General features: G+C 53.3%; 1 protein-coding gene across 3 annotated transcripts in view; it reads left to right on the top strand.

The window, feature by feature from the left end:
- PAX5 (paired box 5) overlaps positions 1-26404 on the top strand; it is a 170470-nt gene that overhangs the window by 117918 nt on the left and 26148 nt on the right. For all 3 annotated transcript variants that reach the window (XM_037144538.2, XM_037144539.2, XM_037144537.2), the window contains exon 8: positions 13772-13873. In XM_037144538.2, the coding sequence (XP_037000433.1) occupies positions 13772-13873 (102 nt within the window). The remainder of the gene's footprint in view (positions 1-13771; positions 13874-26404) is intronic.

Consider the following 26404-nt stretch of genomic DNA (forward strand, 5'->3'; position numbering starts at 1 on the left):
CACACGGGGGTTCTCCGGGGCCCCTCTGGTACTGAGATGGATGCTGAGCTTTTTTCTATTTGCTAGTTATGATTACAGAGGTCCCATGCCAACTTTCAAAACACTAGTGTCTTGCAGAAGAGAGACACATCATTATGCTGCAGTGACATATGTTCACCCCCCTGCAACGACCCCGCCTGGGGTCATCTCTGCAGCATCACTGCACCGGGCCCAGGACAGAGGTCTGTAAGCAGGAGGTTTGCCTTCCGCCAGGCACTGCAGACTGCTGAGGTTTGGTTGTCTCAGGTCTGATTACGTTGTTCTCCTGTCTCCATCGTGCTGCTCACCTGTCACCTCTCACTTGTCCCAGTGTCAGTTTGCCTGGCTCTGGAAGTCTCTCTCCTCCTTATCTTGCTGTTTTCAGTCTGCTGGGGGCTGGAAACCCAGGCACCGAGCTCACTGGAACTGCGTGCAGCAGTGATTGGGGCTGCCAGAGCTGGTGCCCAGAGGGGCCCTGGGGACAGGCTTTGTGCCCACCTTTGGCGACCCGCAGCCAGAACGTTGGGCTGCGATGGCTTGCTGGCACATTTTGGGTTGGTGGGACAGCACTGTACTCACTGCCCCTGCCAGGGCTGGCTGCTGGCGGGGAGGAGGACTAGTGGGACCGTGAGCCGTGAATGCATGACTTGGCCAAGGCGCTCCTGGCATCATGATGCTGCCCTTGAGAGCGAGAAGTCCCTGCCCTGACAGCTGTGGCCTGAGAGCTGCAAAGGTGGGAGCTGTGGGCAGAGAGGAGCCATGCGCTCTGAGCACCTTGGATTCATCGTCGCCTCCCCTTAGAGACTGTGAGTGCGCCCCTTGGGAGCACAGACAGTGTCTGGTTCTGAAGATAAAGTTAATTTTAAATGAAAAAGCTAATTTCAAATAAGGAGTAATACATCCACATAGTTAAATATTCAAACCATACAGCAAAATATAAAATGAAAAGTAAATCTCCTGCCCCCGGCTCCAGCCCGTCCATTCACAGTGCCTCGCTCGAAGTCAACAGTCTCGTGCACACACTCAGTGACGTTCTTCCGCTCTCTCAGCGTGTCGATGTGTCTCTATGTTATTAGTGCAAATGGAGCCGTACTGCACACAGTGTTCTTCTGCACTTTGTTTTACTCACCCAGCAATGTATCACGGCACTTTTCCCACAATCCACACATTCAAGTTGACCTCTCTGTTTTTCAAAGCTGTGCAATATTCCATCATAGGGAAGTATCAGAATTTATTTAACCCAGCCATTATGATAGATAGTTTGATCACCTTCCTTCTTTCCTTCCAGATTCCCAGAAAATGTAAATATTCCTGGAGTTTTCTGTGTATTTCCATACGTAAAGTCTTGGAAGTAGAACAGTGCAGGGAGGGAGGCGGCAATGGTGTGACTCTGGCCAGACGGCCTCAGTTTGCATCCAGCCTCACCTCCTCCTATCAAGGTACCTTATCTGCAAATTGGGGATTATAAAGATTTATATCTCCCAGGGTGGCTATGATACTTAAGTGAGATAGTACATATTAAGTGCTTAGAATGGTGCTTGGTTCATAGCAAGAGCTGTGCAAATGCTAATTGTTATTGTTGTGAATAGTATTATTATTGTCGTTGTCATTGCTGCTATTATCATCTCCCAGGTCCTCTGGAGCACTCAGGAAGGGGCTTCAAATTTAGTAGGTTTCAGATAATGCGCACATGCATGCACCCACACACCCACGCATGAATGAAGACATGAGCTAGCCCAAACTGCGCCCGTATTGCCCTGCTGGAAATACTGGCTTCCCTCTGTCTCTGGAGCAGGGCCTGTCCTGTCAGGGAGGCCCAACCCAGGAGTGTGGCAGACTCTGCAGCCTTGCTCATTAAATCCCTGCCTTTGTGGGCTTCTTACATTGGACCAACAGTTGCTAGTTCAAGGAAGACGGTGTCACAAGTGTGCATGACAACACTGACTGAACCCCATTGCCTGCTCTGAAATGCCAGGCAAATGAAATTCCCACACTGTCCAGACACTGAAACAAGGGGTGGAGTCTGGGTGTTCCCAGTGATCCCGGGGAAATAGGCGAGGTGGGTTCAAATGAAGGAACGGGAGTGTGAAGTCTGCCAAGTGAACAGCGCCCTGATGAATGACCCAGATCAGACCTTGAGCCGGTGCAACTAAAGGGAGGCCAGTTAGAATTAGTTAAAAGTGGGGTGTTAAGTGATTTTGAGAAAAGAAATGTAGGGTTATTATTTCTAAGCAAATAATAGCACCTAAACTAGTAGCTAACAAACGCATCACTAGGAGCTGGCCGGGTCTGCTGTAACGACACGATGCAGCTCGTGGGCAGTGAGCGCGTCCACTCTGTGCGGGCGAATTGGCTGTTCCACCTCCGCCAGCCTTTCCCCTGCAGGTGGAAGACTCGCCCTGTGCACCTCCCGGCTGCACGTATGGCAGGGCCGGACAGGGGGAGGCCTCGGAGCCGGCCCTGTTCAAGGTGTCACACGTGTCAGACGCTGGCTGGAGGGAAGGAGCCTGGTGGTGTGCACAGGACCTGAACACACACACCAGTACCACTCCCCTCCCTGACCCCAGGGGTGGGCCACTCCTTCCCCCACCCCTCAGGTGACAGATTACCACCGTCATCTGCCTCGGTGTTGATGGAAAACCGTCAGCTCCTGTCACTCAGGCACAGTTGACTTTTTTTCTATAACACGTGTCAAAGCTTAGTTTTTTTTAAAGTTAAGGACATAAATAACCCATGTACGAATATAAAAGGAACACCTGTGAAGATTTTATTCAACTCATGAATTAATAAGGGAACATATAAAAAGATAAAAGTCGTTCCAAGAGCTTTTAGAAACTAGGGGTTTGTATTGTCCCTCAGGAAAAGCACTTAAAAAACGTTGAATAAAATTGCGAGATCAGGCACAAAATTGGTTAATGTCCCTTGGTTAATGTCCTACAGGGCAACACACCCAAACTATTGGGGCCGTCTCTTCTGCCCGACAGAAATCCGCACCTTAACTTGTAACTTCCCCCCGTCTGGTCTTTGAGAGTAGAGAATCGTCAAGCACAGGTGCCTTCTCTTAGAGGTATGATTCTGGGATCTATGGTTCTTGTGCCTAATAAATAATGCCTGTTACATGGAAAGGCTATGCTTTCCACCTTGATGACCTGTTTTTAAAAGTTTTAGTAATAGTTTTTTACACTCAAAAAGGTTTCTCATGGTTCTGCGACTCTGAGGAAAGGTTTTCTGGGAAAATGTTCTAGAGGCGCCTGCAGGTTCAGGCTAAGTGATCGCACTGGGGCAGAATGAGAGCTTTGGCTTCGGGGCCTCCCCGAGTTCCCACGTGGTTCCAGATCGCCCTTCAGGGTGAGCAGAGTGGCTGTGTGACGGGGCACTGGGTAAGGGGCCTCGGAAGGCAGTCCAGAATGGGGGGCGGGGCCAGAGGCCACGGAGGAGGTAGCGAGGAAACAGGGGAAAGGGAGAAACAGTCTGAACTGGGCCGATCAGGGCCATGGGAAAGAGGGCACTGCGGGGAGTCACCAGGGGCTTGGGGACAGAGTGGACATGAGGGAGGAGGTGTTGTTGAAGCTGGCATGGCTGGGAGGCTGGGCTGTCAACCACGAGAACAAGAAAGATGACAGGAGTTGAGGGCTTTGAGAGATGGATAAAGGTTGAGAACTGGCAGTCTGAGAGCTAAACATGGCCTTTGTACAAGTTTTCCTTGGCCCTCCGTGTCTATTTCAAAAACTGGATTAGTGTCAACATTCACAGGCAGGAGATTCCCAAATGCAGTGAAACCGGAGTTCTAGCTTCTTTAGCAAACTAGCCAGAGAGCTGAGTGGGGGCAGCTGCCCCGGGCCAGGTGCCCGATCGTCACCCAGGTGGACGTGTGGTGAGAGGGCCATGCAATGGTGTGGAGGTTGGCAGCCCCCATCTGATTCTGCCAGTTCCTTTCCTGGAGGCAGGGAAATAAGACGGATGCTTACCCTCCTTTCACTAGGACTTAATCCAGGGGCTCCAGGGAGACTGATGCTAGGGGCACTCGTGCCGAGGCAGGGTGGGCAGGAGCCGCCATACCCATCTGGACAGCAGCCAGCACCATCAACACAGGAGTGAGAGATGCCTCTGACTTAGGGAATGTTGGAGCAGAAAAAGCCCCGAGAGGCCATCTGTTCCCACTGCTTGAGCAATCAGATGGGAAAACCGAGGCCTAGAGAGAGATGGAACTTACCTGAGGTCACACGGCCAATTACTGATGCCCCTTCCAGGGATGAGCAGGCTTCCTGGGCATTAAAAGTCCCCAGTGGATACGACTGCCATTTTGTGAAAAACTTTGCCTCTCCCCGCCGGCTTCGCCATATTCCCTTAGAGTCTGGGCCTTCTGTGTGGGCTTGGCCTTCCTCTGGGCAGAACCCCCAGCCCAGGGCCTTCCGGGCCGGCAGACCCGCTGCAGCCAGTGAGCCGCGCCAGCATCCTGCCCTCCCCTCCCATCCTGCTCGCAATAACTCCTGGCTTCTCAGCGGCTTTCTTGCTTCTTTCCCTCGCTCACACACACAGTCAGGTAGGTAGAGGGGGCGCTCGGTTGGCGCCCTGTGGTATTCAAAGTGAAGGGCTTTCACACTGTCAGGGTAATGAATTCTGTACGGGTTTGAAGAGAGGGGCTGGGAGCATCTCCATGTCATGTGTCTAGGAGTGACAACCCCCAGTGGTTAATTACTGCCACACGATGAGAACCGAGCTGGTAGCAAAATGAGATAAGTTCATTATGAGCTAAATTTGAAGTTAATTGGATTCACATTTCCCCCCATTAGTGCACATAGAGAGAGCCTACCTAGAAATGAGCTGCATGAGAGAAAAAGTTGCATCTAAGCAAAACCCAGATAAATCAGGCCTCCTTAATTCCGTGGAGTTCATGACAAAGGGCTTCCGAGATGTTGGTGAGACAGGAACCGAAGTTCCTTTCAGATGGTAGAACTAATGTCTGATTAATTTCCTCCTGGCAGTCTATGGTCTTACCACCCTGAACATGCCTGATCTTGTCTGATTTCATCTTGGCAGATATTTCCGAGCATCTACTGTGTGCCAGCCAGCTCAGGGGCCTCGTAATGACTGATTGTTAAATACCCCCAGCCTTGGTGACATGCCGGAAACGTGTTAGAGACGGGACAAAGGGGAAAGTGCTCATGCACTGCAAGGTCACCGAGCCCCAGCCTGGTGCCGGGAGAGTCCTTGTAGGCCATCAAAGCAAATGTGAGGCTTGAATCCACTCTGGGATTTCCCGCCAGCTGGTGTCTAGCCTCTGCTCATCTTTGGATAGTTGTCCTTAGAAAAGTCCCAGGTAGCATGATGAAGAAAGCAGGTAGCATATATGAAGTCTCGTGTCAATCAGCTATTGCCACAACACTGATGCTCAGCAAACCACCCCAAAACTCAGGGCTTAAAATAACAATCATCTCTTCTTGCTCATGCTCCTAGGCACTTGGTTGGGGGTTGGCTGATCTGGGCTGCACTTGATTCCAGCTGTAGGTTGGGTCTGTCTCTGCTCCACATGTCTGTCTCCCTCCTTGTAGCAGGCTAGCCAGGGCCTGCTCTCATGGCGATGGCTGGGCACATCCAGCTGCACAAGCCTGTGAAAACTTCTACTTGCCGAATATCTGCTCACATTCCATTGGCCAAAGCAAGGCACGTGGCTGAGCCCGACCTGAACGGGTTGAGAAGCACTCTACCTCCAGCAGGAGGAACTGCAGAGTGTAGTTTTTCATAAAAATGCATTTATTTGTTTTTAGTTATTTTTGAATTCTTATTTTAAATTCATTTGGTTTAAAAAGTTTAATATTATGTTTTCCCCGCATTTTTGGTGTCAAATTAAAACATCTTTTTCAAGATGATGGTTATAAGGACAGGGTTAAGTGTTACAGTCAATAGTTCAATCTTCCATCAGTGCTCACTGGGGTTTACGTGTGTCTTCGCACTGACCCGTCCCCCCAGGGCCCCATGAAAGAGACCTGTTGTTGTGGCTGCTGCTGGGAGGAGCACAGCATAGGTGTTCAGAGTGCAGGCTGGCCAGCCAGACTGACTGGGTTTGAAACCTGGCTTTCTTACTTACTAGCTATGTGACAGTGAGCATGTCCCTTAAACTTTCTGAGCCTTAGTAGCCACCAGTAAAACACACACAAGAGTAGCTCTCTTGTGGGCTATTGCAGGAATAAATGGAGCATAGTTTCCTCTCTATAAGTGTTAGCTATTTTTTCTTCTACATGAGTGTTGGCTGTTGTTATTCCCATTTTACAGAGGAGGAAACAGGCTCAGAATGATTAAGGAACTCTCTCAAGGACACGCAGCCAGTAAGCGCTAAAGCAAGGATTCGAGCCCGGGCAGAGCGCCGTGCTCTGCTGCCTTTCTTTCCTTTTTGCACGGCGGTCAGCTTCCCTGTGACTTCCCCACAGGGTCTCCTAAAGTTTATTGGGAATTTTATAAGCCGTGAGGATGAAATGGAATAATGTTTATGAACAGCCCACCCCCGTGCCTGACGCAGAGTCGGGAGAGGGTCAGGGGCCTGGGGGTGATGCCGATGCTGCTAGTCTCTCCCTTCTTTGCCCACCACACCGCAAGCGATAACTCAGATCTGCCTTTGTGGCCAGTCCAAGGAGACACACGCCACCTCAGGCGGTAACCTCTGGATCTAGGGACATTTGCTGGATGGAACTGGAGCCATGGACAATACAAAAGAGTTCCCTAGTGACAGGGAACTCAGAGGCAGAGTTTTTTGTAGGACGTATGTGGCCATTCGTTGGTTCCTCACCGTGCGCAGGAAGCAGGGACTGGGCGTGGAACAAGCTCCCCGGCATGGTGGCCAAGCCCTGAACCCTTGCTGGAGCTCACACCAGACCCCACTAAGGCTGGAAACTGGCAGCATGCAAGCCCTTCTTCCAAGGAGGACACATACACCCCCCAGGCAGCAGCTCACATTACAGGATTGACTGTGGAGGGCCCAGAGCTGCGGGCGCAGGCGCAGTTGAACTTTATCGTGGAAAAGTCTACTCACAGCTAAGTTATCCTGTGTGTACACACACACACACAGACCAGTACGGGCTCTTGGATATCATGGAGCTAAGGGCTTTTTTTAAAACTGGCAAAGACTGATGCTCAGAGCGAATGGCTTGCTCAGAGCCCTGCAGCAGTCCAGCAGCAAAACCGGGGCTCCGATCACTTAAAGGCCCTGCATGGCCTCCTCGCCCTGGCTCTCCAGCACAGGGCCATCAGCACTTGCTGTGTGCCAGGTTCGAGCAGCCCCGCCCTCGAGGAGCAGACTGATGCTGGAGAGTTCATTCCCCAACAGGCACTGACACACACCTTCCGTTGCAGCTTCTGACAACCCTCTGTGACCCTACCCTCTCTTTCCTGCTTTAATCAGGCTACCTATGCTTCCGGTTGCTAACCTAAACAGCAAAACCCCCCAGTTCTCAGCCTTCCTTATTTACTTGTCCCTGCCCCCTGCTCTGACACACACACACACTCCCCTTACCCCACCCAAGAAGCTCTGGTTGGAGCCCCCGGAGTCAAATCCCTGCTCTCTTTCCTATGAGCTGTGTTACCTTAGGCTGCACACCCCCCAACCCCCTCATTGGAAGGGGTGGCGTGGGGAGCAGGGAGACCATCAGAAGAGGCAAATACTTAAAGGGACTTGAAAAAGTTGACAGAGAAGCTGGCTCTTGAGGGTGACATTAGGAGACTGGATGAAAGGTTGGACTGATGGGAGTGAAAGGAGAATAGTGAGAAAGGGAACAGCACCAGCAAGGGCGTGGGGACAGCAAAGATGTGCAGGGCGGTTTGGGGAATGACCTGGGACTGAGGAGTCGGTGAGGCTGAGAAGGTCACAGGTGGAGGACAGATTGAGGAGGGCCTGGGAAGCCAAACTGAAAAAAATCTATGCTTAATGGAAAAGGCAGCGGGGAGCGACTGAAACCCAGGGAGGTGTTGATCCTAGACATCCATTACCTGGCTGTCCCACCCGACTTTTTTATTGGTTCTCATCGGTGAGCTGATTTGCTTGTGATTTTCCAGATTGAAGATAGAGCCGACTAATTTTCGAGTTGCCTCTCCCCACGGTTTGTGTCTCTGTCTCCTCTTCTTGTACTGGCTGAAACTTTCAGATCAACTTTCAAGAATAATAGGCTTCCTCGACATGTTCTTGACTTTAATAAGAATGCTTCAAGCATTTCACCAATTCGGTACGATGTTGACTCTAGATTTAAGATCAATATCAGATCAAAGAAGTGTACTCCAATGCATGTTTCCTAAGAGGTATTGTAGGGAATTAGTATTGAGTTCAGGCCAATGCCTTTTCCATCGCCTTGATATAATCATATGTTTTTCTTCCTTTGATACATTAATGTGATTTCCCAGCCGATGCTTTAATATTGATCAGCCTTACACACCCCAAATAGGCCTTATTTGGTCATGGTATACTATCCTTTCTCTAATATTGTTTCATCAGGGACATTGATTTTTTCATGTATATTAATAAATTGTGAGACGAGTCTTTAATTTTCATTTTGGTGGGCCTTTTTAAAGTTTTTACAGCAGGATTATGCTAGCTTGGCAAAATAAATTGGAAAGGGTTTTTTTTGTTTTGTTTTGTTTTAGTTTTAGTTTTTACATATGCTAAAACAGTTTAGGAACAGAACACATGTGTCCTTTAAAGGTTTAAATGAACATGCCCCCCCATAAAAGAACTTGTTCAAGGAGCTTAATGGATAAGCCATCTTGTTTTCAAAAATAATTTAAGAAACAACTATTTATATTTCTTCTAAGGTTATTGAGCTGTTCGTATTTTCTATCTCTTCTTGAGTTAATTTTGACAATTCATGTTTTTCTGGAAAATTCTACTTTTGTTGAGCTTTCCACATTTATTAGGAGAGGCCGCGCATTTTCTTACTTTTTTTGACATCATCTCTTCTATATCTCTGGTCATATCTTCTCCCAGTTCCTCATCTGGATATTTGTGTCTTCTTCTTTGAGTATTTCCCTAGGTTTGTCTATCTTATTGGCCTTTTTAAATAACAATTCTATCTATTGCTGTGCCTGCTTTTCTGTTTACTAATTTGTTATTTTTTGCCTTTTCTATATCAGTTCCTTTCCCCTCCTTTTCCTAGGTTTATTTTCTTTTTCTTTTTTAAAGCCGGCTTCTTGTGTTGAGTGAAGCTTTGGTGAGGCACTGACTTTCAAACCTTTGCTTTCAGGGTCAAGGTTGTAAAGCACGTGTGACAGTGGCAGAAACGATTAGAGTTTAGCCCCCCAGTGAAGAAAGAACCCAATCCCAGGGGCTGGCGAGCTGGGTTCCAGCGCCAGCCTTGCCTCCGATCAGCTGGGTGTTTTGCTTCATCCCTTCCCCTCTCAGAACTCTCTTATACCCACCACAGGCACCCAGGCAGGCTGTGGACCTCAGGGAGCTCGGCCCTGCACCAGACTCCCGCTAGCAGGATGACACCCTTCGTCTTCCAAGGGGCAGACGTGGCAGGGCCCCCCGAGCTGCTCCTGGGTCTCATCCCAGCACGTGTATCCACAAAAACTATGCGGTCGAATTTCAGTCTGCATCACGGAGCTGATAAACAGTGGTGACATTGTGGCCTGAAGGCCACGCTCAGCCCGGGCGTCCCAGCTGAGCCATGTGGAGCCTTGGGGTTGCAAGCACAGCCAAGTGTATGTACCAGGCAACAGAGTGCCATGGCTGAACTTGGCTTTGACATTGTACTGCTTAGATTTGAATCCTGGCCTGTACTGTGCAACCTTGGACAAATTACTAGACCTTTCTCTGTCTCATTGTCCTATAAAATGAGGATAGTATCAGTACCTTACCTCATAGCATGGTTGAAGGTTAAATGAGTTAATACCATACAGTAGTAAGAACAGAGCCCGGTGTTTTGTAATTTCTTTTTTTTTTTTTTATTAATTAATTTATTTTTTTTGAATTGTTTATGCTGTTACAGTTGTTCTATTCCCCCCTTCATTCCCCTCCACCCTGTCCCCCCAACCCCCCATTACCCCCCCTTTAGCTTATGTCCATGTGTCTCAAGTCCTTTAGGTTCTATATTTCCCATACTATTCTTGCCCCCCCCATCTATTTTCTATCTACTGTCTATGCTACTTGTTTTCTGTACCTTCTCTCCCCGTCTTCTCCTCCCACTCCCCTGTTGCTAACCCTCCTTGAGATCTTCATTTCTATGTTTCCACTCCTGATCTAGCTGTCCTTTTAGTTTGCTTTCGTTTTAGGTGTGGTTGTTAATAACTGTGAGCTTGTTGTCCTTTCACTGTTCGTGTTTCTTTAACTTCTTTTTCTTAGATAAGTCCCTTTAACATTTCATATAATAAGGGCTTGGTGATGATGAACTCCTTGAATTTGGTCTTATCTGAGAAGCACCTTATCTGTCCTTCTGTTCTAAATGAAAGTTTTGCTGGGTAGAGCAATCTTGGTTGGAGGTCTTTAGTTTTCATGACTTGGAATATTTCTTTCCAGCCCCTTCTTGCCTGTAAGGTTTCTTTTGAGAAATCAGCTGACAGTCTGATGGGGACTCCTTTGTAGGTGATTGTCCCCTTAGCTCTTGCTGCTTCCAGGATTCTCTCCTTCGTTTTAATTTTGGCTAATGTAATTATGATATGCCTTGGTGTGTTTCTTCTTGAGTCCAACTTTTTTGGTACTCTCTGGGCTTCTTGGATTTCTTGGAAGTCTGTTTCCTTTGCCAGATTGGGGAAATTTTCTTTTATTATTTGTTCAAATAGTTTTTCCACTGGTGGTTGTGTCTTTCCCCCTTCTGGTACCCCTATAATTCGGATATTGGAGCGTTTATAGATGTCCTGGAAGTTCCTAAGCTTCTCCTCATTTTTCTGAATTCTTATTTCTTCATTCCTTTCTGATTGATCATTTTTTTCTTCCTTCTGGTTCACTCCATTGAGTTGAGTCCCAGTTTTTTTTCATCTCTATGGATTTCCTGTGGAATTCCATTCATTTCCCTTAATTTAGCCTTCATATGTTTCTCTAATTTGTGGCTATAGTCCACCAGATCTGTGAGGAAGCTGACGACCAGTGTTTTGAACTGTGCGTCTGAGAGATTTGCTATTTCTTCGTCACTTAGATTTATCTCCGGGACTTTGAGGACCCCCTGCGACATTTTTGGTCTGTTCTGGCCCTTTAAGTGAGAGAAGCGGCGCCTTGGAGTCCCAGGTCGCTGGGTTGTGACGCTGTATGTGGGGGCGTGGTCAGAGCGGGGAAAATGGCGCCGCCGCAGCCGGTCCCACCGCTCAGTCAACTCGCTGCCACCGCCTCCCCACTGATTCCTCCGTAGTCGCTCCCCCGGTGGGCTGCTCACTAGGTCCAATCCTGGGTTTGGAACCCGTGCGACTGGATTCGCGCGTCTGGGTTCCGCGCCCACGCCCGGGTCGCTCGAGTTCTCCTTTGTAACTCCTGACCCGCCGCCCGCCGGTTTCGCCGCTTACCGGCCGGGCCGAAGAATTTGTTGTTTGCGGACTTCCTAAAAGTCGCGCGTCTGGATTCCGCGCCCGCGCCCGGGTCGCTCGAGTTCTCCTTTGTAACTCCTGACCCGCCGCCCGCCGGTTTCGCCGCTTACCGGCCGGGCCGAAGAATTTGTTGTTTGCGGACTTCCGAAAAGTTCAGTTTTCCGTGTTCTGGTTGTGTTTTCTGATGCTAATATTTAGTTGTCCTTAAACTTGGTTGTGAGAGGAGGCAGGCACATCCACCTTAAACCTCCATCTTGGCGGAAGTCCTGTAATTTCGAAGTTAGCGTTGGTGGTTTGTCGTTGTCATCATTGGTGTGTGAGCCTGGGGGCGGGGCCCGGGTGGGATCTGCTGCACGGTTGGGTGGGGGTGCCAGCCCACGGGGACAGCCCCAGCCGCCGCTGTCTCCTGTCCACACCTTGTCGTCTGGCCCTGGCACTGCGACCGTGCCCTGACCAGTCTGATGCTGCACTCATTCTTGACAATGAATGGAAAGGACTGCTATGGACTCCAGAAAACTGCTTCTGTAGCAGGGCCACTTCTTTCATTTTCTCAACCAATATTTGCAGGCCTGTGCCATTCTGACCTGGGTACAAAGACTTGATCCTGGAGCTCACACTCTGTGGAGAGGAGCTGCTCCCGAGGGTGTGGGGGCTGACTTGGAAGAGGAGGAAGGGGGAGGCATAAGATAGCTGGAGGCTTGGGAACCCCCTTAAATCACTTATAAATGTAGGCAGTTCTGCCAACTCCATTTATCTGCTTAATCTCAGCTTTCATGGGGCGTCATATGCAGATCTAATGGGGGAATCAAGGACCCCCGGGGGCATTTGCTCCCCTGTCACCAGCTACGCGTGTCACAAACCAGGATGCCCAGTCCAAAACTCGGAGGGTAGTACGCAGAGGGAAGGTGGGAGGCCCCTGTCCGGCAGCTTCCTGGGTTCTGGAAAGTAAGCAGAGCCATGTGAACTGAAGCAGCCTCTGGGTGCTGGCTGGGCAGTCTGCATGACTAGCACTAGACGGACTGTTCCTCTCTCCGAGAAACGTTCATGTCTCACACCATGTGCTGGCTTACAGTTTTGGGGGGTGTTGGTCAGAGGTGGTCCTTCTTGCTGAGCCCCCTGCTAGTGGGGCTGAGCTCAGAGTCATGGCCTGTGTACCACCTGCACCGCCCCGCTGGGCCTTCCGGGAGGCTCCTGGGCCCAGCCTGCTCTGTGCGGTCAGGAGCCTCTCCCCCACACCCCCGGACCTCTCCTCACCTCCTCGATCCTCAGCGTCCACACCCAGAACAGGTGGAGGTTCTGCCCTCCCTCCCTCGTCCCAAGGCCGCCTCATTTCCCACCTTCTCCCCAGCAGGCACCCCCCTCCTTTCAGGAGCAACTGTCGGTCACACCCAGCGGGGCGGGGCTCATCTTCGGGGGGGCCCCCAGGTAACCACTGCACAGTGTGATCTCCCGGGGTCTGGGTTGTTGGTCTTGCCCACGAGCGCCTTGTTGCCTACACGTAACTGGCGACACGTGACGGGGCTGCAGCCCCACTCCTTCCCCAGGGGCAGACATGCCTGAGAGGCATCCCCCTCGGAGTCCGGCTCCTCCGACACTTGGGTGCACCGCCTGTGCACACGTTTCTTCACCAAGGCCCCACGAGGCGCCGAGCTGTGTGGTGGAGGCAGGCTGTGTGGGCTGTGAAGGAGGAGTCACCCCTACTCTTCCAGCGCTCAGGCCTGCCAGGAGGGGGCCACACGCTCCCCAGGATTTCTGCTTCCAGGGGCTGAGGCCTTAACCTTCAGGTCCCTGTGCCCAGAACGGTGTCTGGTATCAGAAAGGACTGGCTCTGGGCCAAAGGAAGAAGAATTCAGTGAGAGCCAGAGCTGTAGGGGTGTGAGGCAGAGGGAGGCGTCTGAGATGTTTTTGAAGGTGGAAGGTGGGGGTGTTGGGCTGCGTGCAGCTGGAGGAGAGGGCGAGGTGTGGTGGTGCAGAAGTCCTGGTCCCACTGGGGGAGGAGAGAGCGAGGTGAGCCAGCTGGAGCCCCAGCTTCCCAGGGACGCAGCCAGCATCCCTGGTTCCTGCTGACGAGGGCCCAGGAGGCTGGAGGGGTGCATGCTCCCCCCTCCACGTGTCCCTGCGGGTGACGTGAGGAGCTGGGGGCATGTTGGCGTGCAGCGTCCAGACGTGACATGCGTGCAGCTGTCTGGGGAGCTGTGGACAGGAGCGGCTGGCCACGGAGACGCTCACCCTGTGATTTGTTGCTTTGATTCCTCAGGCCGAGACTTGGCGAGCACGACCCTTCCCGGGTACCCTCCGCACGTCCCCCCCGCCGGACAGGGCAGCTACTCAGCACCAACGCTGACAGGGATGGTTCCTGGTGAGTGTGCATTGTTGGCGTCTCTGGGGCACGGCGGATGGGGTTTCGGTGGGGGTACCCCCCCAAACAGCCCTGGTGACCTCTCTGCTTCTGAGAAGTGGACCTGAATAAATCAGGCAGAGGTCTGCACTCCCGGCCTCCCCTGCAGCGAGGCCTGCAGGGGGCTGGGACCAGGCAGTGGCGGCACCAGGGAAAACATCAGAGAGAGGGGGCTATGGGCTGTCACTCAAACATCCCCTCATCGGCCACACGGCAAGCCTGAACACAGAGGGGGGCAGGACCCGGTCGAAGGTCACCCAGCCAGTGGGGAGTGGGCCCTCCCCACCCCCTCTCCTCCCCCCTCCCTTTCCTACCCACTCTATGTGACATGAACACAAGGAAGCACTGCTGAGGTCCCCTCTGTGGCCTTACTCCGTGGAAGTGAGGACCACGTGCTCAGGACGAGCAGCGTGTCCTCTGGTGGGTTTGTCACTTGATTCGCAACTGAACACCCTGTGACCATTGAAACCTGATGCCCTCGGGCTGGCAATGTGTCAGTTTCTTTGAAGACATTGGGAAAGGCGGCCACCCCGTGTGCTTCCATGGACAACACATCACATGGTACTGGCTGGGGACCGAGGGCCCCAGGGCAGCAGGGACCCGAGTATCGTCTTTTTGAAAAATGTTTTAAAAAACCATCAGTGGAAAATTGGGTTGAAGTATAGTTACACTTCTCGGAAGTGCCCCCTGTTTTGAGTCACCTGTAGGGGCCGCCCCCCCTCCCAGCACACACAGTGACTCTCTCAGGGCCTGTGAAAAAGCCAGGCCGGCTACTTCCTCCCTCCCACCCGATGGGTGTCTCTTCGGAGCCTCACAACAGCTCTGAGAAGTAGGTGGGTGGGTCCATCACCCAGCTTTCTTGGGGAGGAGATTGAGCCCAGGAAGGGGGTGGGATGTGCCTAAATCACCTGGCAAATAGGAAGCCTGACCCAGCGGGAGCCACTGAGACCTAGGCAGAGGGGCAGACCCTGGCCCTGCAGGCTTCCCCCACCCCCAGGGACCATAGAGAGTCCGCCAACCAAAGGGACCTGCCTACCAAGAACCCGAGCCCCTCCTTCTAGCCCCCCCTAAGGGTGCCGTCCCAACAGCCCCAAACCTCCTCTTCCCCGACCTGTGTCGTAGGCACGTGCACCCCAGGGCTGAGGACTGACTCTTTGTGGGGGTGTGGACAGAGCTCGGACATGAGGGCTGGGTGTCCACACCTGTGTGTGGGGCCTCGCAGGACAGTGAGCGGAGCTGGGGCCGGGAAGGGAAGGGAAGCAGGGCGGATCGTAGCTCAGGTGGGCTCACCCCATGCAGCCAGGGCCTGGTGCGGATGCCAAGGAATCACGGAATTCTACATTCACTCCTGGCTTTCCAGGTTATTACGAAGATGTGTTTAACAAGGTAGGAGGACAGAGCATGTTTCATTTAACGGTTTGTTAGCTTGATTTATGGCTTTTAAATACAAGACATATGGGAAGCGGCCTCCGGGTGTGCTCTTGCCCTAGGCCTTGCCAATGCGGGAGGGGCCTACCAAGGTGAGACCCGCAAAGCCTTCACCTTTTCTGCTGCCAAGATGGGCCGTGCAGAGCAGAGGCAAACAGGTGGTGGGGCAGCCCCTCCCGGCCTTTCCCAGCTACTGGCAGATTAGGGCAGCCTCAGGACAAGGATCCCGAGCCATGTCCATTAGTGGCCCTTAGAATTTTTGTAACATTTTAAAGAATGCACAGTGCTTTCCTAGGAGCCGCCCGATGTTACCGCCCTGTGAGGTGGGCTGGTCTGGAGTGTAGCCCCAGCTTTTTGAAAGGAGAAGCTGAGACACAGAGCAGCTGGGGAATGTTCGAGGCCACCCAGCCTGAGTCCGGGTCTGGGCCCTGCAGTCCAGCGCTCCTTCCCCTGTCCTGTGCCACTGCGTGTGCTCCGAGTCTGTCCGTGCAAGCTCCTCGGTGCGGCCAGAGGGTGGGCGGCAGTGCGCTGGCAGGTGGAGCCGAGGCCGCCCTGCTGGCCCTGCTGGCCCTGCTGCCTCCCAGCTGCAAACCCCAAAGAGGCCGAGCTCAGAGAAGCCTGGCAGAGCCCCCGGTGGGAACCGACGGCAGCTCCTCGCCCACTTACGGGGCAGCAGGAATCCCAGGCCGAGCCTCCCCAACCTGCTGGCAGCAGCCAGGCAGGCGCTGCCACGGTGGTGTGGTTCCCCCGAGACTCTGTCCCCACAACAGGGGCGGGCGCACAGTGTGCTCCTTCCAAGCACGTCTCTCCCCTCCCTTCTTCCTTCCTTTTTCTTCCCGCACGCCCAGCGCTCAGTCCACACCAGGCTCTGCGTCAGGGCGGGGAGTCTGCACTCCGTGGGCACCGTCTGCAGCTCCTGTGCCTCACTGTCCAAATCAGTATCACGGCCTTGGGACTGCTTCCAACACGGCTTCCAAATCCCTTTCATGGGTGGCTTCATGGGGTGGTGCCAGCTGGTGTGCCCGGTCTCTGCCGGAACTGCCCCCGGGCGGGCCCACGGGAGCTGGCCCACCTTTCGGCAGAGCAGGTCCGTGGCCTGCCATCCAGGCATCACCGTGGTCTGTCCCTGACTTGCCTTCCTGGCCTCCTGTCCCAGCCTGTCTGTCCCCAACCCTGGTCACTCACTTGTTCCCAGCACGACTCACTCTCCCTGGGCAGTGTCCCTCTGGGTTCTGCGCCCTCAGCTTAGACCACTTCCTGTCTGGGCCTGTTAGGGTCCAGTGGCACTCGTTCAGGGCTGAACACATGTATCCCCTGCTTCATGAGCCTTCTGGGTGGCCTTCCTCCGGGGGTAAAGCCTTTTGCACTTGGCTTTGCTCTGCCAAGTGGCCCAGTGCGTTTGTAGCCCAGTGAGCTATGCTGCTGCCTTTTTCAGCTGCAGAAATCACATTTGCAGGTCCCAGGGGTGAGGGCGTGGGTACAGCACAGCCTGTTGGAGGATTTCAACTTTGTGTGCGTTCAGATTTCTGAATCAGTACCTCATGGGCGTCTGGATCTGGGAGGCATTTCTTTGACTGTGAGGTGCTGCAGGTGACACCGTTTCATAGACCGCTGGGGGCAGGAACAGTTTGCAGAAACCAGCTGAGAGCAAGGCATGGGGAGACCTGTCGACAGCATTTTTGTCTCTCTGAGGCTATTCCTGGGCGATGGGTCGTTTCACTGTATGGAAGGTCTTCTCTTCCCCCGCCTGCAGGGAATCCAGAGAGAAACTGGAAATCTTCTGAACTGCTTTTCCCAGGCTAGGTTTTGGGACATTTTGCTGCCATATCTTCCATTTACAAGGGGGTGGCTTCCATCTGTAAGGTTTGTTTTTAGGACAGTGGAGGGAGATTGTCTGCAGGGTACATTCCAGCAGCCCAACTTCAGGGCCTGAAAAAACAGACATTACGTTTCTCTGTATTAAATGCCAGCCTGTTGGCTTGGATTCTTGTTTATCTGAATCCTGATCCTGCCATTAGTGTGCCGTCTGCCCCTTCCGGCTCCAGGGCACCCTCACATCTGCAAGCCTTGGTCTTCCCCAGCGTCTGCGGGTCCAGCATCCGCAGCTCTGCGGACCCCATACAGCCCTGCGCTGAGCAGTGACATGGAGTACAGCACATACAGCCACGTCCCTTCAGCTCCAAATGGAGACTGTTTTCAGATTTTATTTTCAAGTCCCAGCCAAAGCCAAAACTTTCCCACCAAAGTTTCTATAGTGTCTTGATCGGTGTAACTAGTTGGTTCTTGTCCAGAGATATTTGTAAAATCTATTATATATTGACATGGCATTTGAAATTCTTAAAAATTCTATGCTGGGGAAAAAGGAAGGGGCGCTCACTGCCCTTCGGCTTTAATGGGTCCCAGGAGCAAAATGGGACATCACCTTTGAGAGGAACCAGTCCAGGAACGCCAGCCCCCACGGACCCCCAGGCCCCACAGGCTTCTTACTTGACTCCTTTTGGGGACTTCAGGCCAGAGTAGCATGTCAGAGAAATCTTGAGCATGTCGTGTTCGCACCCCCAGGGCCATGACAGCCAGGACGACATTCCAAAGGAGGCCCTGGAAGGGGTGTGGCGGATTCCTCGGGTTCTCAGTCCTGGGTGCTGTGCCTGCCCTGGATTGGTGCTCACCATTTCTAGGGGCCTTTTGATTAAATCGCTCATTGAACTGTTGGCTGTGAGGAGTTCTGGAACAGCAGCAAAAGCCCAGCAGACACGGCCCACCCAACTCCCACCCCCACGCTGGGCTCTGGCAGGGCCGTGAGAGACAGGTGTGATCTCCTCTGCTTCAAGGGCTCAGCCCCTCCCTGCTGCTCCCACCTGGCCCACTGGCCCTGCCCCTCTGGTCCCTGTGGGTTTTACCTCCTCAGCGGGCTCTTCCCTTTGACCCAAAATATATTAGTTTCCTATTGCTGCTGTCATGCATCACCACAAACAAGTGACTTAAAACAAGAAATTTACCATCTCACAGTTCTGGAGATCAGAGTCCAAAACAGGTCTGGCAGGACTCAAGTCCAGGTGTGGGCAGGGCTGCGTTCCTTCCAGAGCCACGGGGGAGAAGCGGTGTGGTGTCTTGCCCTCTCGGGCGTGTAGGTACTGCCCGCGTTCCTTGCCACAGGGCCCCATTGCTTCAGCGTCATCTTCACAGCTGGCAGCGTTGGGCGGAGCCGTCGCATGGCTGGTTCTCTCTCCTGCCTTCCTCTTCCACTTACATGAATCCTTGGAATGTTATTGGACTCAGTTAGGTAATCCAGCACAATCTTCTTATCTTCAGGTCAGCTAATTAGCAACCTCAACGCCCTATAACCTGCCAGGTTCACGGGCTCCCGGGTTAGGATGTAGACAAGTTTGGTGGGGCCTGTCCTGCCCCCCACACCATCTAAGCCAGGACCCCCACCATGACTCTCTACAGCACCTCGTTCTTTCACATGTGATTCTAAACACACGGAAAGAATTGAATTGGTGCCTGACTCCTTCCTGGCCGGCCTTCCCTTCAGGTCTCTGCAGCACACGAGAGTCGCCCCGTCACGAGGCTGTGTCTGCCCTGCTCACCGACACGTGCCCCAGTTCTTGGCTGAGAGCCTGGGTCCGGGTAGCACTCAGGGAATATCAATTAAAGTAAGAAGGGGGGCTTTGGGCTGGCTGCAGGGGGAGCTCATCCCGGTGCTGGGGCGATTCGCCCGCGGATGCGGGGCAGCTGCGTGGTGAGACAGGGAGGCCGGGTGACTAGGAGCGCGAGCTCTGCAGGCAGACTGCCGGGTTTGAATCACTGCCCTGCCTCTCTCACTAGCTGTGTGACCTGGGGCAAGTTATAGACCTTCTCTGTGCCCCAGTTCTTCCTCATGTATAAAATGGGCATGATGATAATAAGAGTGAGCGTGAAATGATGCCACACCGTATTTTGCCGTGTGTAATGCATGCTCAGGTTACCCATGTATAATGCGCACACTTGTTTTTCCCTCAAAAATTTGGGCAAAAATTGAGCACTGTACCTGGCAAAATGTGGTATATATAAAAAGCCTTAGAGCTTTGCCTGGCACACATTAAACACCTCAGAAGTCTTCATTATAATGCTGCCGCTGCTGCTGATTGTCTATGCCCAGGTCTGAGCTGGGTGTGGTGGTGAGAGGAGAAGCCTAGTGGGCGTGCCTGCCTGGCTGAGTCGGCATTAAACAGAGAGCTGCCCGGCAGAGCTCACACCCCACAGATCAATGGGAGCACCAATTAGAGAAGAATCCAGCCTCCATCAAGGGCATTCCCAGGCAGGAGTGGGGCGGATGCTGAAGGCTACAGGTCTGGAGAAAACTGAGAGGCACCTGGGGTTGGTCTAATTGGGAAACATGTCTTGGTGAAGGGGACTGTAAGCTACACTGTATCATGTGTGTCCTTGGCCATCTGAAGAGGAGGGCAGGGGCATTGGGAGTGGGGCAGGGGCCCAGCCCAGTGGCTGGAATGGGCTCCTATGGGTGGGGGCATGGCCTGCCCGCCCAGTGTGGGTAAATGGGGTTGGCCAGAAGGGGAGCTCGTGGAGGAGGCTGGTGGCCAGCATGGTTTGGTTTTGACTTGTCGACCTTTGCAGGCTGAGCAGACATCCAGGTTAGGCCCTCTGCAGACAAGTGGTGAAGCAGGTCAAGATCACGGGGGCTGGGTCTGGCCAGACAGAGAGAAGTGAGGGGTACTGTGGAAGGAATGAGGCTCCATGCTGCTAGGCTGAGTGACTCTGCACAAGCTCAAGGCCTCCTCTGAACCTGCCTCACCTTCTGTTTTTGAGGATCATTTGAAACGATGGCTGTAGAGTTACAGAGGCCCCAGCCATGTGAGGCAGGAAGGGTACTGAGTTCTGGGGGGAAGGAGATGAGGGTTTCCTTTGTCCACCTTAAGCCCCTCCCAACCCCAAGCTTGGAGACTTGGGGGCCTAAGGACTGAGCACCAGGCGCAGGCTGAGCTCAGCCAGGAACTCACTGGGTGACCCTGACCTGCTGCTTCCACCCTCTGGGCCTGCTGTCCTCGATGGACTGGGGTAGAACATTCTCTGCACAGTTCCATCAGCATGGTTGGGGCCAGTGAATGGGAGTCAGAGGGACCCCTTTCTCAGTCTTGTATAAAGTACCCTCTCCAGAATTAGAACTGAAGATAAGGGAATGGGCAGGCTTGTGAGGGGCCAGCAGAAGTCAGGGAGGTGGGAGGGATGGGGGGAGGAGGGGGGAAATGGGACCAGTGCTCTCCAACTGCCTTCCTGGCCCTAGTATTGGCTCAGGAAGTGTTTGCTCTGGGGATTAATGGGCTTTGTTCTTAGCTCTTACTTCCCCCTCACCAAGGCTCCTGGTGGCCCTGAGGCCTGGGTGCTTTCAAAGCTCCCCCTACACACCTTTCTTAGTGCAGAGTTCGCCCACCTGTTGATCGTTTCTGACTCTTTGCTGCCCTCTAGTGGCCTCCAGCTACTCTGCCACAGCAGGAACGTTGCATTTACCCCAGGGAATGCCAGGCACAGCCAGGATGAAATGGCAGGTGACCATTTATTCGTTCATTCATTCGTTCATTCATTCACTCATTCTTCAAACATTTCCTGAGAGACACTGGATGCTAGTTCTGAGCTAGGTGTGGTGTTGTAGGCACAGCCCCTGCCCTCAGGGAGCTCACAGTCTAGTTGGAGAAGAATACAAAATCATCTTTGCATGCTATGTGAATAGCTAAAATCTAGGTGTGTGCTGAGGAAATGCATGGGATGGGGCTGCTGAGTCTGCTGGGACAGTGCGTGGGGTGGGAGAAATCAGGGAAGACTTCCCAGAGGAGGTCACTTGAGCTGATCAGGTTGCAGTAACCCTGCAGTTACGCATCCATCCAGCCATCATCCATCATTTCTTCTTTCCTTTCCTCCTTTCTCCCCCCAATCCTTCCTTGCTCCCAACAGTTGTGAACCATCCACATGTGCCAGGCACAAGCCTTGGGGTGCAAAGGTGAAAGCTGTGGCCCTTGTCTCGGACAAGTTCTGTCTGTACTGCAGATGGCAAGTCAGTAAGGGACTAGGGCAGGGGTGTCTAACATTTTGGCATCTCTGGGCCACACTGGAAGAAGAGTTGTCTTGGTCCACACATTCAATACATTGAGACACGTGGTCACCAAAAAAGTCTCATGATGGATTAAGTAAACTGATGACTTTGTGTTGGGTCACATTCATAGCCATCCTTGGCTGTGTGCCAGCCAGGGGCTACAGGTTGGGCACCCCTGTAGAGGGGTGGGACAGATATGGTAACAGGTAAGTTCAGGAACTCGGGAGTACAGTGGGGGGCAGCCTAAATTGGGGGTGTCAGGCATAGAAGCCTCCAGAATTTCTCTATAGGAGAGTGGGGGCGAGGAAGGACATGTCTGAAGTTGTTTTTGCAGAGAGTTTTGCTAAAATTGAGAAACACTGTCCACACCAAAGAATGGGGCAAATTAGAGGCATAACTAGAGCATCCCAGGTCACCCACGGTGCTTCCCTGGGTCGGGGGAGGAATTGAGGAGGAGATGAGTCTCTGGCTTGGCTCCTCACTCAGGCCATGTTAGCAGTGGGGGGTGGGAGGGAGGAAAGGAAGGGTTCTGCAGGGCAGAGGTTCGGAGACCTGCTTTGCTTCTGTACACACTGGAGTCCCTTCCAAAACCAGATCGAATCCACTGGGGTCATCTGGCTTTTCCTCACTGGAATCTGCAGCCTCTGTCTCCAAGACCTCGTCAGCTGTCAGCCCTCAGCTGGACCGACTGCCACGGCTGAGCCTGCGGGCCACTCACCCGGGACACTGCTCTCCAGAGAATTTCTGGCGGTGCCTGCAGCCTTTGGGGGCGGGAGAAAGCTTCCCAGTGAAGCCAAATAGCCTCTGTCCATAAGCTAATTCCACCGACAAGCCTCCCCTGAACCTGCCTGGTGCCTTATAGTCTACACAGGGAGCCAGCCGCACATTTTACCCGCGGCTGCCATTGGAAAGCACTGGGTGGGGTTGGGTGTGTATCCCCGTCTCAGAGGCTTGCTAGCTGAGTTCAGAGAGGTGCCATGCCTCACCAGGGAACACAGCCAATCAGGGGCACAGTGGGGCCTGGCGACTGGAGCTCAGGTTTCAAGTTCACCCAGCCCCTGGTGCCCATGAGAGTGAGAGGGGATGGGTTCTGGGCCTTGTTTTCCGTGCCCCCCCCCCTCCAGAGCTGTGGATGGCCCTCCTGACCCAGAGACCTCTTATGGCCCAGGAGAAGCTCTTCCCAGCTGGGACACAAGGCAACCACACTTCAGATTCTAGTATATTCCCTCTATTCCCCATCTTCACCTACCCATGTTCAACCCATCCTGTTAGGCCCCAGTCAAAGGATCTCCCTTGCAGGAAGTCTCCCCTCCCCCAACGGGGCCCCATCTCTCCCTGAGCCTAGCCCAGGCCACAACCCCCTCAGCCAGCCCCAGTCTGAGCTGCAGTGACCAATCACTCCCACTTCCTGGTCCCTCCTCTCTGAACCACCACCTGCTTACTGTTTGCCCAGTCCTTGCACACAGTAGGTGCTCAATGCATATAGGTGGCATTTATTTGAGTGTGGACATGCCCCTCCCTATCTTGTCCAGCACAGAGCCCAGGGCTTAGAGTCCCTCTGTGTGACAAACAGGCCTCAGCTCGCCTTCCAGGCCCCCACTGGCTCTCCCGGTGTCTGCTCTGGCTCCGCTCCGGAAGGCCCCGAGACAATGGCCCTTGTTACCCTCCGCTCGAGTTATTTATTCTTTTCACTTGTCCCTCCTTCCCCTCTCAGGGGACTCGCCTCTCGCCCTCATCCCTCATGTTTTCCCTTTCACGTCACTGTCACTCTCATTGTCCTCCCGGGGCCAGGAACGCAGGGTGACAGGCAAGGGGAGCCCAACCGGGCCGGGGAGGCTGAAAATATAGTCATTAATGGGACCCGAGAAGCCCAGATGTCCTCCCTGAACGCGGGTAATTTGTTTTTAATGAAAAACCACGCGGTGACCCTGAACAAATGAATTTTCTTTATAAGGAGTCTCTGTGCAGTGGCACAAATAAAGGCCCCGAATGGGGAGACTTAGATCCAGGGTGGAGGAGAGAGAGAGAGAAAGAGGGAAGGAGTGCAGAGAAGAGGCAGAGAGATCGAGGAGGGAGGAAAGGAAATTTTAAAACGACAGCTGTGGTATCATGTCCTTTTGTCTAAGAGCAACACCAGGTCACAAGTGCCCTGGGCATTTGTCCTTCTGGAACAGGATGAGTGACAGTTGTGGCCATTTCGAGGTCTTGTTCACAACAGTGCGAAGAATGGGAACCACTGTCTGGAGGGATCTTTGCAACGTACGAGCCTCTTGCTCGTGGGGATCTCGGAGGATGCCCACGGTGGCCTTAGGAGGGTGTGGTATCAGCCCCATTTCACAGAGGTGAAAACTGAGACTTGGGAATAGTGACTTGCTGAAGGTCACACAGCTAGCAGAGGTGGAGTCCAGATGACAAGGGAAGGACTTGGAGTCAGACTCCAATTTGGAGTCTCAATCTCAGAAACACTGCTAAAATCTAGAAATTGCTTTCTCTGTGAGATGGCAGCGAAGGTCACAGGAGGCACTGTGTCTGCACAGAGGAGGCTTGAATAGAAGCAAATCCCCGAGGTGCCCAGAACTTCCTTTCCATTAGGGCTGTGTGAGTGGGCAGAGTCGCTGAGAACACTGTAGGTGGGAAATTCCCAGAGAGAGAACTCCCCAAAAGGAGCCAGTGTCACTTGGGGAAATGGCTGCAAGGGAATTGGAACCTGGAGACCAGGCGTACCACACACTGGCACCTGGGACCTTGTCGGGGGATGTAGAGCAGGTCACTGGGGACAGCAGCAAAGGCATTGACTCAGCGGAGGTCCAGGCTGAGAGCCCTGCCCTCGGCTTTGGGGGAATCCGCCCAAAGGAGAAGCATCGAAGGCCCAGATTAAGGTGCATCTGTGTGGAATGCAGAGGGGTCTGTTCTAACGTATACCTCACAGGGGACTGGAGATGGCCCTTGTACCCTCTGCAGCCACTCCTCCGTCCGTCATGGATAGACAGGGCTAAATACCACCAAAGTTCAGAACTGGGAGTGTGCAGGTGAGGTCAAGGAGAAGACTCGTTCACGGTCACATGGCATGTCAGAGGAAGAGCCAGGCTGCCCTCTTGCTGTGGTGGCAACCTGCCCTGTTGTCCCCACTGGGCCAGGGGGGATTATCAACCCTCCCCTGCAACACACACGCTTGAGCACTTCACTGAAGCCTTGGAAAGGAAGCATTTTGCCCCTGACCTCAGGCAGGCCTAGTGTCCCTGGGGTGGCCCCTGGGGTGGCCCCTGGGGACCTGGCTTCCAAATCAACTCAAAGCAAGCCTCATACCACACCTACCCCAACTTTGTCACGTTCTTCCTGAGCCTACCTCCTTCCCTCAGGCCCTGGGGCCCCGCCAGCTGCCAAAGCGCCTCCTGGGGTGCAGGCAGTGTCTACCCCGGTGCAGTTGGGGTTCCGCCTGGGGCCTGCAGTTCCTCTGCACTCTGCTCTCTTCCTAGAGGTGGGCAGCCAGACAGGAACGATTGTTTTCTTTTCCTGGGTTCAGTTTCCCTCTGGAAATTGCGACCCAATTAGAAAATTAGGCAAATAGAAAAATCTGGCTGCGACCTGGCTGAGGTTACAAAGCCGCAGCTGGCATTTAGGGCTCTGCTTCCCGCACCGGTCGGTGAGCCTGGCTGGCCCAGGCCCCCTCGGCCCCTGGTGCAGACTTTTCCCGATGCTGTGCTTCTCCACAACTGATGGTTGACTCCCCACCGACTTTCAAGCTGGGTTTGAGGCAGCTTCTTGGCCTTTCAATAACATCGATTCGAACCTGAAATCCCTGTTATGAAATAGGAGGCCTGCCTGTGGGTCACATGGAGAGGCCTAGGTGTCACCTGCTGGCCCCACCATGAGCCAACTGGCTTTGAATAGGCTCCACGCCCCCACCCCCACCCCGCCTCCACCACCCCACCCCCACCCCCACGGAGCCTGGGCTCTGAGATGGCCCTGTGCCCGGAACTACCCACACATCACTGCTGGGAGCAGGGAGCTGGGAGCTCGCATTCTTGGAAATAGTTTCTGTCTGGGTACGTTCCAGAGCATGCTTCCAAAAACATACTTTTAATCAAAAAGCAGATCGCTAGAAAAACTGGGACAAATTGTGATTTTGACAGTGGATGATTACACATTGCAGGAGGGGTTGCCAGGTGGTAAATAAACTCCTCTGGTTAGGTCTCGGATTCATTATACCACCAGTGAGCTGACTGGGTGGGTCACTCTTAATCGTCCTCGTCGGTGGGATAAGTTCTGGCCTGTCTCCCTCCCTCCCTCCCTTCCTCCCTTCTCTCCTTCTCTAGTGCTGCCCCCTCCCTTATTCCCATCTCTCTTTCCTTCGTCTCTTCTTCCTTTTTTCACTCACTCACTCACTCACTCAGTCAGTCAGTCATCACGCAGTCCCTGAGCTTCTTCCTCCTGAGTGCCAACCAGTTCAGAGTAGACACAGAAATCCTGAATTTCTCAAGACACATGAGCATCTATTTGGAGACTCACCCATGTTACCTGCTCAGAATGGAAAGAAGCCAGCTCGAAGGTGGTGTTTTTGTGGGGTTGCTAGGCCCAGGGACCAGACAGGGACTCCTGGGGGACCACAGAGGGTGAGGTTAGCGGGATGCAGGAGCCGAGGGCTCCACGGCCAACGGGGAGGGGTGCTCTGGCCCGTGGCCGGCTCACCCCGAGTCTCCCCGGGAGGGCTCCAAGGGAAGCCGGGCCCCCGCAGATCTCCCTCCCCAAACCGGGCACCAAGCCCGTGTGTACAAACGGGGGGCTCTGTATTTAGGAGTGGGGAGGAGCAGGGAGCTGCCCTGAATGGCTGCCCGCTTTGGAAATTTCTATGCATTTGTAATAACAAAATTACCATAATTTGCTCGTTAACGCAGCTAGATCAGTCAAGCATTGTTCCATTGCGGGCGGGGAGGCCACTGCGCCTCTCTCTGTACACTCCACACACCCCAGCCCGC

The sequence above is a fragment of the Artibeus jamaicensis genome, unplaced genomic scaffold, assembly GCF_021234435.1.
Source record: "Artibeus jamaicensis isolate MK-2021 breed Jamaican fruit bat unplaced genomic scaffold, CSHL_Jam_final scaffold_1964, whole genome shotgun sequence".
NCBI lineage: Eukaryota > Metazoa > Chordata > Mammalia > Chiroptera > Phyllostomidae > Artibeus > Artibeus jamaicensis.